The 13,884-nt window shown below is 31.7% G+C and overlaps 5 protein-coding genes across 5 annotated transcripts in view; 1 reads left to right on the top strand and 4 right to left on the bottom strand.

The window, feature by feature from the left end:
- HELRODRAFT_192654 (hypothetical protein) overlaps positions 1–2,561 on the bottom strand; it is a gene marked incomplete at both ends in the record, with an annotated part of 13,682 nt that extends 11,121 nt beyond the window's left edge. The window contains 6 exons of the mRNA XM_009023704.1: positions 643–752; positions 1,260–1,340; positions 1,572–1,675; positions 1,892–2,004; positions 2,122–2,276; positions 2,485–2,561. Of these exons, the coding sequence (XP_009021952.1) occupies positions 643–752; positions 1,260–1,340; positions 1,572–1,675; positions 1,892–2,004; positions 2,122–2,276; positions 2,485–2,561 (640 nt within the window). The remainder of the gene's footprint in view (positions 1–642; positions 753–1,259; positions 1,341–1,571; positions 1,676–1,891; positions 2,005–2,121; positions 2,277–2,484) is intronic.
- A 1,899-nt stretch (positions 2,562–4,460) lies between these two features.
- HELRODRAFT_176228 (hypothetical protein) lies at positions 4,461–5,708 on the bottom strand (the record flags this gene model as incomplete). The annotated part of the gene is made up of 3 exons (XM_009023703.1): positions 4,461–4,673; positions 4,832–4,994; positions 5,605–5,708. 3 exons carry the CDS (start codon positions 5,706–5,708, stop codon positions 4,461–4,463), a joined length of 480 nt encoding a protein of 159 aa, XP_009021951.1.
- Positions 5,709–6,685: 977 nt separating this feature from the next.
- HELRODRAFT_192653 (hypothetical protein) lies at positions 6,686–8,434 on the bottom strand. The gene is made up of 4 exons (XM_009023702.1): positions 8,178–8,434; positions 7,826–7,952; positions 7,519–7,739; positions 6,686–7,452 (listed from the first exon to the last, which is right to left on the bottom strand). The coding sequence occupies exons 1-4, from the start codon at positions 8,372–8,374 to the stop codon at positions 6,807–6,809; spliced, it is 1,191 nt and encodes a 396-aa protein (XP_009021950.1). The 5' UTR covers positions 8,375–8,434; the 3' UTR covers positions 6,686–6,806.
- Positions 8,435–10,098: 1,664 nt separating this feature from the next.
- On the top strand, positions 10,099–11,254 carry HELRODRAFT_83432 (hypothetical protein; the record flags this gene model as incomplete). Its single annotated transcript, XM_009023657.1, has 5 exons — positions 10,099–10,322; positions 10,435–10,567; positions 10,711–10,817; positions 10,962–11,058; positions 11,141–11,254. The coding sequence occupies 5 exons, from the start codon at positions 10,099–10,101 to the stop codon at positions 11,252–11,254; spliced, it is 675 nt and encodes a 224-aa protein (XP_009021905.1).
- Positions 11,255–11,275: 21 nt separating this feature from the next.
- On the bottom strand, positions 11,276–13,733 carry HELRODRAFT_185780 (hypothetical protein). The gene is given in 9 exon segments (XM_009023701.1): positions 11,276–11,557; positions 11,577–11,808; positions 11,941–12,033; positions 12,190–12,257; positions 12,350–12,437; positions 12,681–12,768; positions 12,889–12,938; positions 13,038–13,095; positions 13,407–13,733. 8 exon segments carry the CDS (start codon positions 13,553–13,555, stop codon positions 11,707–11,709), a joined length of 696 nt encoding a protein of 231 aa, XP_009021949.1. The 5' UTR covers positions 13,556–13,733; the 3' UTR covers positions 11,276–11,557; positions 11,577–11,706.
- Positions 13,734–13,884: the final 151 nt, after the last annotated feature.

Here is a 13,884-nt window from a genome sequence, read left to right as displayed (position 1 = left end):
ACGACGACGGTGATGATGATGACGACGATAGATATTGTTATTTAAAATGACGATTTCAATGGTAACTTTGGATATGATCACGATGATGATAATGAAAACAATCAAATTGCTTCAAAAAAAAGACAATGTATAGTATCAATAGCATGACCTAGAGATGCACCGAATAGTGAATTTGACCGAATAGTCGAATAGTTGATTCTAAATAGACTAAATGCCAAAAAATCCACAGTTAAAAAAATTATTCTTCCGAGTGAAAAACAACCTGTTGAAAAAAACACTAAGTGATTTGTGTCTATCGACCAATTCTGTGTCGAGACAAATAGTCAATCTCTCCTTCAAATTCACACGTTTCAACAGCCATGATGGCCAAAATAACACAGCAAACAATTGGTAGTCTAGAATCTTAAAGAATTAATGCTTTAAACAAAAATTGAAATATACAGCCTTCAAAAATGACCGAATAGCCGAGGCCGAAATGTCAAACTTCGGTGCGTTTCTAAAAATGGCAACAAAAAAAAAAGGTCACACTATATAATAAAAATGATGACGGTTACCAAAAAAACCAAATAAAATAATGACGTCGCATAATAGTAACGAAAGTATGACAGCAACAACAACAATGGTGATAATCTCAAGGCTTACATAATCGCAAGTGACTCCTGACATCTGAGCTGCAAACATCACTGACAGCTTGGCGAAGAGTACCGATAACGAAGACGAAGAAGATGATGATGATGGAGTCTGACAATCTCCTTCGTTATCATCATCATCATCTCTTTCATCATCATTACCACCATTATCATCATCACCGCCTTCAAACTCATCATCATCATCGTCATCATTATTATTATTATCATCATCATCATTATTATTATTATCATTATTATTATTATTATTATTTTCAAATGAGTAGAGAAGAGCGAAGACATCATCACAAACATCTGGTAGCAGTTGAAGGGTGCATGGTAGCCAGTACTGAGAAGCATTTCTCGATTTTAAACTATAAAAACAATAATAACAAAAAATAATAACAATAACAACATTATTGTTAATGGGCGGCTGCAGGATGGTGTAATGGTTAAGGTAGCCGGCATTGCTTTTGCAGAGACCGCGTTTGATTGAATGCAAAGCTATTACTCACGAAATGTGTGCGTGTGATGCGTTGATTTACGCGTAAATAATAATAATAGTAATAAAAATAATAATAATAGTAATAATAATAATAATTATTATAGGAATAGCGAAAAAGTAATAATAACATTTTGTTGCTCGTAAGAGCGCAAACTAGGTGAGGACAGCATGAATCTTTCCACATTTTTATGCCCCCATCTTGTTGAGATCTAATGACGACGATGACGTTGTTGATGACGATTATGAAAAGATTATATAAATTTGATGATGGAGTATGCTGAAAATGACAACTCACAACAAAATGTACGATGATGCTAGTAATGATGAAGAAGATTGTGATGGTGATGACAACAACGACGACGATGATGATGATAACGATGATGATAACGATGATGATAACGATGATGATAACGATGATGATAACGATGATGATAACTGACTTCATCATCGTAATGATCGCCTTATAAACAGCAGATGATGATGGCGTCAGGTAGTTTGTTGAAAGACACTTCCTTAAATCCGTCACTAATCTACTGACTTCAATCTTTAATTAATTAATTAACTAATTAATTAATTATCTACTATTTCAATCAATTTACCAATTAATTGAATTAATTAATTAGTTATCTACTATTTCAATCAATTGATCAATTAATTGAATTAATTAATTAATTATCTACTATTTCAATCAATTGACCAATTAATTGAATTAATTAATTAATTATGTTGCTATTTATGGTAAAAATAAGCAAAAGTATACCTGAGATATCTTGAAAAAGTTGAGTAGCGGTAACATCAATTGATACCTGCTTTTAACTTGCCATGCATAACTCTGTAACAACTCCATCAAAGAATCCTTGAAGCTTTCGAAACCTTTTTCAAATAAAAATTATTATTAATATACCCCAGCGAGAATTAATAATTAAGGAAAGAAATTAACAAAAATATAATCGACATTAATTATTAAAAAATAATTAGGATTATTATAACATTTATATTTATTCTCAAGGCTGGAGACATCGCTCAAAGTTTGAAGAAGAGTTCTCAAAAGTTGGACTATATTTTCATCAACGCCATCCACCTGACTGCCGATGTACGTAAGAATTATGGGAAGAATTTTTTCTTCCGCCAGGGTTATTAACGTCCTGAAATATTATTTTATATATATTTTATTATATATAAATATTATATATATATATATATGATATTTTATTGCCATTTGAATGACGTCATTGTTGGTCTGTGACGTTACTTTGGTTTGTGAAAATACGAATTTATTACATTAATTAAATCACGGAATATTAGTGGCCAGTACCACTGAATGACAAGTTAATATTTAGAAAAAAAACTTACTCTGTTAATGATTCTTTACTAGCAACAACCTCATCTCCCCCCACACCATCATCATTTTCTTCTTCATCATTCAACATTTTATTATTATTGGTAACCAAAGAAACAAATATAAAACATTGTTGCAGCAGTTTGACTGATTGATATTGCAAATGACTTGACTGCTTGCAACACAAACATGCATGGTTTAATATTGTTGTCATCAGAGATGCCTTATTATTATTATTATTATTATCGCTATCATATTCATTGTACTGTAACAAGTACCACTTGAATGTATCTTTAAGGTATCTTAGCATATCATTTTGTATTGCAGTAGAAGTAGTAGCAGCAGCAGTAGTGGTAGCAGCAGTAGTAGTAGTAGTAGAAGTATTAGTAGTAGCCACAGTAGCATCCATAATATTCAATTCTTCATTATTAGTAATTTCACCATCATCATTGACAGTTCTACCTGTAGTATTATTCACACTGATTATATTATCTTTTAATATTTCGTCTAGCAGTGATTTATCCTTTAACAGTTGCTCTAGCACGATTCTTAGATTCGTATATAAAAGATGATGACGACGACGACGATAACGTTGATGATGATGATGTTTAGACGACGATGACGTCATTTCACGGATAATATTTTCGCAGTTTTCCGATCTCAAAATGGCCGATGATAGTATTAAGGTGCCTACGTTGAAGTTGTGCGCGACATCCCTTGTCAGGCTGTTGCTATCTGCATCATTGCCATCACCATCGTCATAATCATATCATTAATACTCTCGACATTCGTAATTATAATTATAAAAAGAATAATTATTAATTAATTAATATAAATATCATCATCATCGTCGTCATCATCATTAATACTGCCACCACCACCACCACCATCATCAATTTTATTTTCATCACTTATGAAACCTGTAAGATAGAGAAAAAGCTGGACAACGATTCTTCTCCATAAATTTGAGCCGTCATCCTCATCATCATCACCACCATCTCCATCATCATCATCATCATCTACATCATCATCATCATCACCCTCTCCACCATCATCTACATCATCATCGTCATCGTCATCATGGTCAGGAATAGAGCAAAGAACATTATTTATTATCGATCCAGCGATGAGTTGAGAGTCTTTGTTGACATCATCATCCTTCAGAATGATGGCACACAAGCAAATACAGGCTATCAGTTGGTTGTTGTCTAACTTGTTGTTTTTATTATTATTATTGTTTTTATTGATGTTGTTATTATTTTTAGTTTTATTGATGTGATTTATGTCTGCATTAACTCTTTCAACGCTATCTTCTCGTCTGATTTTTACTTGAATCAATTGCAACAATACCTTGTTTGAAAAAGTTGTGTCTTAATAATAATGATGATGAATGAATGAATGAATGAATGAACGAATGGAATGAATGAACGAACGAACGAATGAATGAATGAATGAATGAACAAATGAATGAACGACAGATAAGAGAAATAAATATATGAATAAAATACTTTGAGAAGAAAATACAGTTTCTCTTTAGAATGAACAGAACCATCAGAGATAAGTTGACATGAAAATTTGACCAAAATTGATTTAATTAAACTATTATTACTACTGGCAGCAGTAGCAGAAGTAACAACAACAGCGGCAGGAGTAATAGTAGTAGTAGTGGTAGTTGTAGCAGCAGCAGTAGTTGTAGTGGAATTTGATAAATTTTCAGATATAAATTTTGGCATTCCTTTAACTGACTCCATCATATTCGATACTAGGGAATTTTAATTTGTTTTTTAATGCATTACTTTTTTCACTCATTAATCTTTCCATTCATTTATTCATTCATTCATTCATTTATTCATCCATCCTAAATTCATTTACTCATTAATATAATTGGTCATTTCATTTATTCATTCATTCAATATTTAAACCATAAATTATTCATTCACTAATCATTTATTCTTTCATTCATTCATTCATTCATTCATTGAAAAAAATTCTAACACAATCTCAGATTATAGAAGTCATCTTTGTCCAATTTTTCATTTTTTTCATCAAAAATTTTCCCCATAGAATCCCAAACCCTGTTGAAACCATCTTTGCACGTAACATCATAATCACCACAATAACCTTTATCATTATTATTATTAATATTATTGATACTATTGTTACTAATTTTGTTGTTTTGTGATCGAGATATCAGACCAACAATCTTGAAAAAAATAAAATCAAATGAATATAAATTATTGAATGAATCATAAATAATTAACAATATTATGGTAATTATGAAATAATTAAATATTAAATATATATAAATAAATAAAAAATAATATAAATATATATTACTAATTAATTGATTAATTAATTAACCTGGATAATTTTTTGAGATATCTGGATGTTGCTAGATGTCAGTAGCACACATTGGCAGAAGAGATCGAATAGGTACTTCAAACAGATATCGTCTGCATTTCTCAATTCTTTCTTCAGTGACACCAATAGCTCAGAACATTTTTTGAAAACCGCATCTGAGGTGCTAAGATATGAAATTTTTTGAAATATTTAATTATTAACTAAATAAAATTATTAATTTATTCAATGAATCATTTATCCATTCATTTTAAATTTCTGCCAAATTAATTTATTCATTATCCATAAGTTTCAATTTTTTACGAGGTAGACCTTCTTGCTTGCTACAACTACTGTCTGTACTGTACTGCACTGTACTACTAAGATAAGTATTGAAAAAAGATTGCTAATTAAATAGAATTAAAATAGATATAGAATAGAATAACATTAGTAATACAGATCTGATAGAATTTACCGCCTATCCTATCCTATTAGTTATTTATTACTAATGTTATTCTATCTGATAGATTCATTGATGTATTATGTTGTGTATTTTATTCACCTTTTACAGAAATTCACGAATGCACGCGCGCACGCACGCACACAATACACGTACAATACAAAATTACACTCCACACAAACTTTGTGTCACAAAGGAATGGCTACCATCCTGTGGCCAACTAATACTCATACTGACTAGTAATCTATCTAATCTAATAGCTAATGCTAATCTATGTACCACTAATGAACTACTGACTCATACAAAAATTGAATGAAACATAAAACTAGAAATGAACCGGCTGTCGGTGGGGTTGAACCCTCGTGCGATGGACGAGTGGAGTGAGGAGGATTGGACGCAATGAACCTTCCCACAAGCAAACACATGCTGGTTGGAATCCATAATTTTAAACACATGAGTTTGTTTATTTTTTAAAAGCTAGTTAGCTTTAAAAGAGCTAGCTTTAAGCCACTAAAAGTTTTGTTTCTGAAATTCGGATAAAGTTTTTTTTACATAAAAATTAATTGTTTTATTTTTTACAATTAAAATTAAAAACAAAAAAATAAAGTTGTATGTAAAAAATAAAATATAGTGTTTTAAAACTCCTTACACTTTTAAACATTTCTAGCTCGTCTTCACGCACGTTCGAGTTTGTTTACGTCTCTCGCGTGCAACCTTGCGTTACAGTTGAAATAATTTTCCTTTTTGTCGCTTCATTTTGTAACCTCCTAATTCAAAATATGTTTGAAGAACCGAACTGGGATACCGATGAAGCTATCGGTAAAATGGTTGACACAATTTTCTCAAAAATGGTCCTTAGTAAAAAAGTTAGTTCTTGATTAGGATTAGAGAGCTTTTAGAATAAGTTTTAGTTTTAGCCAGCTTTTTTAAAATTTACTTTGAAATTTTCATCAGTCATCACTGACACCATCAGCATCACATTACAGTTTTGTTTTGGCAGTCTGATTGCCTCACATGAACATACTACTTAAGTTATACAAATTTTTTTTGGCCTGGATTGGTGTTTTATGCTTTTGGACATGCATCTCTTATATATATATAAAATAAATAATTATAATATAATTAATATCAAGAAAGGAAGCATCTTTAATTTCGCATAATGATTCATGATTTTTTTTAATTTTCTTTAAAATGTTAATTAAGTTGTTTATTTAACTAATTTTTTCCATAAAGCCAAATTAATTTTAACTACTATTTAACTATTGAAACTGCTAGCTAGGTGTAGACTTAAATTAAACAGTGCAATGACTGCTTTTATTTTTAGTTATAACATATATATGCCATTTACTAATGTTACGTTGGACCATTTTTTTATTTTGTCTTTTATTTAGAATGCAGATTTAAAAACATCTCATAATACGATATTAGATGTACTTTTATTAAGCTGAAAATTTTTTTTAAATTTAATGTAAAAAAATCAACATTATAGATAGACATATCACAAGACAAGAACATATTTGCAAAGGTCCATTCAAGAAGTCACCACTTCCAACAGCTACCATCCGCGCAATCACTATGGGAATGAAGACTGAACTCCTCGGTGGACGCGACATTAGAAGTCTCACATTTTGACTCTAAAGTTGACTTAACAAGACGCTCAATCTTCTCCCAGGCCTCTGCAGTGAAGTGCTCTTCAACACTGGCAACATTTGTGTAATCATCTATGCTATCGTTGGATGGAGTGATGGTGAGGTCGTTAACAGTTATCTGGTAGCCTGAATTCATGCACCTCTTCGCTATGTCCTCTGACGTCATCAGCCTCATTAACTTCAACTCATCTTGTACAGAGGGACACATGTTCTGCAGGGGAATCTCATTTTCATCATCCGATGTATGCTTCATTCTGCGAGTTTGTCTTGCAGGATTGGAGGATGTCGTTATGGATTGATCAGAGGTTTCCATAATTTCCTTTGTGTTAGTTGATTGATCAGGAGATGCCATTCTTTGCTTGCGAGAAATGTTCTTCCAGGATCTATCTGCAGCCTCTCTCTCAATAGCTCGAAGCCATGTTAAGGCTCTTGAGAACTTCTCTGGTGGCAGTTCAGACAGGGCAGAAGCGATCCCAGCACAAGTGACCATGGCCACTTTCAATCTCTTCTGCTGTGTGTCCCACTGGTGTTTTATACTGAAATATAAAATTTTAAATTTAGTTATTTCATTACAAAAACTAAATAAAATCTATCATACTGACCGTATTCTCTGCTTCATGTTGTACACATCCTTCCCAGTGACAGGACAATTGGACTGATGCAGGTAGCTGACCACATGTTTAGGCCTCACCCCTTCCTTCAACATTTCCTTGGCTTTGTGCAGCACCTCATCCTTGGGCTGGCGATTGGCCGGGTAGCTGGCGTACATCTTCTCATCGACTGGATGGTTGTGCTCCAGAGATAAAGTCTTCACCACGTATTGCTGAATCAATTTATTTTATTCCCATCATTAAGTTATAATATTAGTAAATCATTCATTAAATGGAGTATTTTTGCACACTAAACTACCTTTCTAATCTTGCAATAGGCGACGTATATTCTTGCAGAACATTTGCAACGGTAACTCTTCTTTTTCCGAATTCTAATCTTCTCTTCTGGGGATTTTCTAGCATCTCCATAGTGCTTGCAGATCCACCTTTGAAAAAGGTTACGAAGCTAGTTATTTAAAACTCTTTCATTTTAATCACTAAGAAATTATTTATATGAAACATTAAAAGATTGATAATTAAAGCAACTTTTTGTCTCCATGCACTATTACAATTCACCCTTCAACATATTTACTTCTTTAATTAAGAAATGTTGAAGCCTACATTATTTTTTAATCTGACTAAATACTAAATTAAATTAAGTCCAAAACAACCTCTGGCCATACTGATCTTCAGGCTTCAGGTCAACAATTTTGGCTTTCTCACACCTGCATTTGTTGTTAAAATTTCTCACACTCTCCTTTGAGTCTCTTTTCATTGGCTGGAAGTTAGCTGCTAAATAGTTCTCAATGGTGTCAATGGCCATCTCAATATCTGGAAAGCACTGATCCTGTCTAATTTCGTTTGGCATTTTGGTTTAGGTTTCCTTCATCAACTATTTGTTAAACGAATTAACGAATTTTTAAAAAATAGCACTTATATTTTAGAAAGACCAAATTTTGAAAATTTTGTCAGTACTCCAGCGTAAAACAATAACACAGTACAGTACATGTACAGTACAATGATGGCCGGTATGATACCGTAAGTCGGCTTTTGAGTCAACTTCTCAATGGTTTTAAAATTAAATAAATTTTTAAAATTTTATAAAAATTGAAGCGAATTTTTTGAGTTTAACGCAGACTCAGTCAGCGCAAACAAACAGCACACCGAATGCGTTTCGGTCGTGTTGTTTATTTTAAAAGTGAACTTCACAACAGTGCGATTAAAAGTTAAATAGCAAAAGTTTTAAATATATCATATTTCGGATGCTTATTAAAATTATTTTCATATTCGATTGAATAAGCGCATACATATATAATACAGAATACATGGAGAATGTGCATGTATTATGTTTATATGAATAAGCGTAATGACGTAATTGTTGAATGCACTTGGTCTTTCTCTGCAGTTGCCTGGTTCAAGGCTGATTATAAGTCTATTTTAATAAACCAGCTTTTTTTTCATTGAATTGTTTCATTTCATGAATGTTTTCTTTATTTTCAGGTGCTAAAGAAAACATTGAAAACTCCGAATGTTCCAAGTATGAAGCCATCAAACATAAACGAAGATTCCACTGAGAATAACTTGAAGAAAACTGTAAAAAATCAAAAGAGCAAATCAAAAAATAAATACAAACACATGGTCGGCATTCAAAATGGAACCACACCTAATGATTCAAAATGCAAAATGCAATTAAATGTTGACTCAAAAATGCCTTTGGCTGATGTGAACATTGGCGGTTCACCATCTTCTCCAAAGTTGAGCATCAGGAAGGAGTTACAAGAAGCAAATCCAGATTCTAAATTACAAAATGTCAAAAAAAGAAAAATGGAAGATGTCAATCTGTTTTGTTCTAGTATGAAAAAACGAAAAACCGACGTTAGTTTAACACCTGGTTTTGATAATGAATCAAGGAGTGTTATAAAATCCGTTAAAAAGAAAAATAAATTAGTTGGACATGAAAAATCTTCAATGGGTGATGAATTCCATAAAAAGAAAAATAGACTTGTTGGATCATTGATTGACGAATGTGTTGAAAAGAAATTAAGCGATCCTAAAGAAGTAGCGATGGAAATTGATCCATCTTTCCCAAAAAATTCTACTCCCGTTCTAAAAACTGATGACATCAAAGGCACAAGTAAGAAAGATAAAAAAGTAACCACCAAATCAGATGAGCCCAAAACGAGACATGAAACATACAACTTACAAAATGTATTAAACTCACTAGACGCTCAAAAGCTTCAACAGGTTAATAAGAAAGATCAGAAGAAGGAACTCAAGAAAAACAAAAAAGACTTTAACAAACCTGAAATTGGATCAGATTCAGATGACTCATTAAGACATTCTTTTCAACGTTCATCTAACGAAAAAAAAGACCAAGAAACAGCAAACCCAAGTGTGAAAAACCCAGTGAATTTAGCGGGGAAATTCAACATACAACAGCTTCGACAAGTTCTTAAAAAAGGACAGCAAGCAAACCTCAAGAAAAACAAAAAAACTTCATTAAACGTCGACGAGCCAGAAGATGAATCGAACTCTGATGAACCATCAAATCAACCTCCCGCACGTCTATCGAACAATAAAAGAAAACAAATGATGGCAAGTTTAAGTTTGAAAGAACGAATGCTTGCTCAACTGAACTCGGCTAGATTTCGCTACTTGAATGAAAGTTTCTACACGACATCTAGTGAGGAAGCTTTGAAATTATTTCAAGAGGATGACGACGCATTCAAAATTTATCACGAAGGATTCTCTAATCAGGTTTCCAAGTGGCCTGTCAACCCAGTCGATCTTATGATTTCTTACATTGAGAATAAAAAGTATAACCTCGTCATTTGTTTGCCTTGCGTTTTGTTTTAAAATTATATTTACCATGCAGTCTTTTTCAGTTTAAAAGATAAAATTACAATTTTTTTAAAAATTGATTGACAGATTATCAAATCTAGTGATTGCAGATCTTGGCTGTGGAGACGCCAAAATAGCGAGGACTATCAAGGACAAAGTTGTCCATTCATTTGATCTCGTGGCTCTCAACAAGCATGTTACAGCCTGTGATATGAATAAGGTTGGTTCGTTGGTCGTATGGCTGATACCTCAAAATTATTTCTTAACAATTATATACGCACCTGTCTAGATGGTTAAATGCTAGTTTCATAATTATGCAAAGGCAAAATGATAAAAAGTTGCTTTAATTTCCAAACGCTGAAGGTTCCGCTGAAGACAAGTTCCGTTGATATTGCCGTTTGCTGTCTGTCTCTCATGGGCACAAATTTCATTAAATCACTCATTGAAGCCAGCAGAATACTCAAAAACAAGTCTGTAGTATACTCATTTGTTGTTACCTACTTTTGAGTTTGTGACTAAAATCTATCGATCAATCCAATTATTTTAGAATCGATATTATTTTAGGACTGTAATTTTGAAATGTGACGATGATGTTTTTATATTTTTGCTTCCAGTGGCACCTTTCTGATAGCAGAAGTAGTCAGCAGGTTTGACAGTGTTCAATCTTTCGTCAGGGCTATGGACAAAATGGGATTCCTACTGATCAAGAAGGTTTTTGAATTGTGTACTACTCTACGGTTTTACGCTAATCAACAATAACACTGATTCATAAAATTTGTTTGCTGTATTTTAGGACGAGAGCAACAAAATGTTTTTGTGGTTCGAGTTTAGAAAAGTTGGAAAAGTGCCGCCGGTCGGGAAGATGCCGAAGATAGAACTGGCCCCGTGCCTCTACAAGAGAAGATGAAGGAATAAAACCGACAAATTATTAATATGATGATAGTAATAGCAGTTTATTTTACATTGAAATGTTTGATTATCGCGTTTTCCTCGTTATACTACACAATGTAAAAGTTGTTTTTCAGTTATTGAAAAAATCGTGAAAATATTAAATGTGAAATGATCACATAAATAAATAAAATACAAAAAATTAAATGCATGGTCAGATAATGACAATGACTTAAACAGTTTATTGTAATGTATAAAACCAGAGATTTGAACCACGCAAGCTTTCATGCGTACATGCATGCACGCATTTGAAAATGTTAAACTTGAAACATCCAATATGTAAAAACATGAGGACATACAGAACCAATTACACATAAAAAACATCAAGTAGAGGTAACACATATACAGCAGAACATGCACACATCACGCCACACACACACACTCTTGTAGGCAGACACACACATACACATTTTAATGTGGCCCTGTCAAATTGTGATTGGATGATTTGGAACCAACACAGCTTGCCCAGGCTGGTCCACCACAGGCTGCAGATACGATTATGTACATCACCAGCTGTTAAATAGACAGATGAGTAAACGTTTACATTAGCATAAGTTATTGTAAATTATCAATAGCATATTATTTATTAAAAAACAGTCTGAATCTAAGTCATTTAGGCATAGATTTTCACGTTTAAAAACTAACCACGAGAGCCAGAATAACGATGATGATCCATTTTATATTCTTTATGCACATGTTTCGCCTAACTGATCTGCTCGACCTATGGAACGCCACTGCCTGTTTCAATGTAAAATTTAAATTCACCTTTAACGAATCATCATTTTTTAGAATTTAAATAGAAATGAGCATCATATTAATTAATCACATTTTAATATTAGCAATTGATAAATAATGTACATCTCAACAGCAATAGAAGCATCAGGGACAACTAACATTATTCGATAGCATTTCAGTTTTATCAATCAGCAGTTCCAATTTCTCTCCTCTGTTGGCAACCTCCTCTGGCGAGAAATTAATTTAAATTATAAATATTTCAATAAAATAAATAAATAATAAATTGATCAATTAATTGATTAATTAATTAATTGTTAACCTATATTGCGGACCAAAATTTTTTTGACGTCTTCTACCTGGTCTTGAAGAGCTGTTATCTTGGAAGGCTCTGCCACATTGTAGCGCTTCTGTAATTTGAAAAAAATTTCAATAATTATTTAATTAATTAAATTAAAAAAGGACGAAAGAATGAATGAATGGAAACAGACATGAATAATAAATTGGATGAATGCATGAGTGGAGGAACAAATGATTGGATAAAAACAAGAATTTATATTAAGAAAAAAGTTTATAAGCTTCTGTTATAAACATGAAAGGATTTAAAAAACTAAGTGCTATAAAAACTAAATACAGGTAAAAAAATTCCAAACCATTTCAGCATTAATGACTCGAGAAAATTCACTATTCATTGCATATGGTAGTGCCACATTGGCAAAAGCAGCATATCTCTGAAGGAACCTTTTAATTAAATGTAAAGTCAATAAAAAAATGTTTATTTATTCAATTATTCAATGAAAAATTTTCAAGTAAACCAAAAAAATTAATTGATTATTAATTTAAAATTATAAATTAACTTACTTTTTTTGAATTTCAGATAGATATTTGAATGCTATGACTTGATCAAATTCCTGGAAAAAAAAATTTGTTTATAAAAATTTAGTGTATTTTAAATATTCTATTTAAAATTTTAATGAATTAAAGAACTAATTAATAATATTTTTCATTACCTTATCAGCGATCACCAGGTATATTATTTTATTATCTCTCAATGAGTGAAACATGTAACTGTAAGTAGTGTTAATAAATTTAAGTTTATTAAGATTAGAAAATTATTACGTTTAATATTAAAAAAATTAGAAAAAAGTTTCAAATAGGACAAATAGGTCAAGAGATAAAGCTCAAGAAATCAAGAAGAATTGTATCAAGATTGAAAAATTAAATAAAATAAATAATATAAAAATAAATTAATAAAAAAATTAAATTTATTAATAAATAAACATTAAGTTAAGATTCATATTAAATTTTAAAAAGAGGTAAAACAAGAATGTAAAAAAACAAAACAACAGTTTTTAAATTAAAAAAAAGCACAATCTTACCTGGAATGCGAGAATGTTTGACGGTCCTCCGTCGAGTCGGCAATTTGCGGCAAGATGTGCTGAAGGATTTCGTAGAAGTTTCCGGCAGCCATTGCGTGCTCGGCCAAGATCGTTGTTCCTCGGGAGACCACCGAAAATAGCATGGGCATTTTGGAAAATATTTGAGATTAAACTTATTAAAATAATTCAACGAGCAAATTTATTAAATTAAACTAAGAATAGTTTGTTCAAGACTGAAAAGAAAAAATTTATTTATATAGGGAACATTTGTTTGCCTTTGTTATAAGCTTAATTCAAGATTCACGATGATTGTCCATGGTTTGTCACGTGAATTTAAAAATTAATTTCAATTAAATTAAAGTTGCGCAATACAAAGGTTAAAGTTTAATCCCCTGAATGTATAATTGATTTAAACTTATGTGCAGTTAAAATTAAATTATTATTTCTTTATTTTTTTATATTAATTATGATACATTAA

The sequence above is a fragment of the Helobdella robusta genome (genome assembly GCF_000326865.2).
Source record: "Helobdella robusta unplaced genomic scaffold HELROscaffold_37, whole genome shotgun sequence".
NCBI classification, from domain to species: domain Eukaryota; kingdom Metazoa; phylum Annelida; class Clitellata; order Rhynchobdellida; family Glossiphoniidae; genus Helobdella; species Helobdella robusta.
Note: the sequence above shows the minus strand (reverse complement) of the source record. Positions and strands in the feature narration are given on the sequence as shown.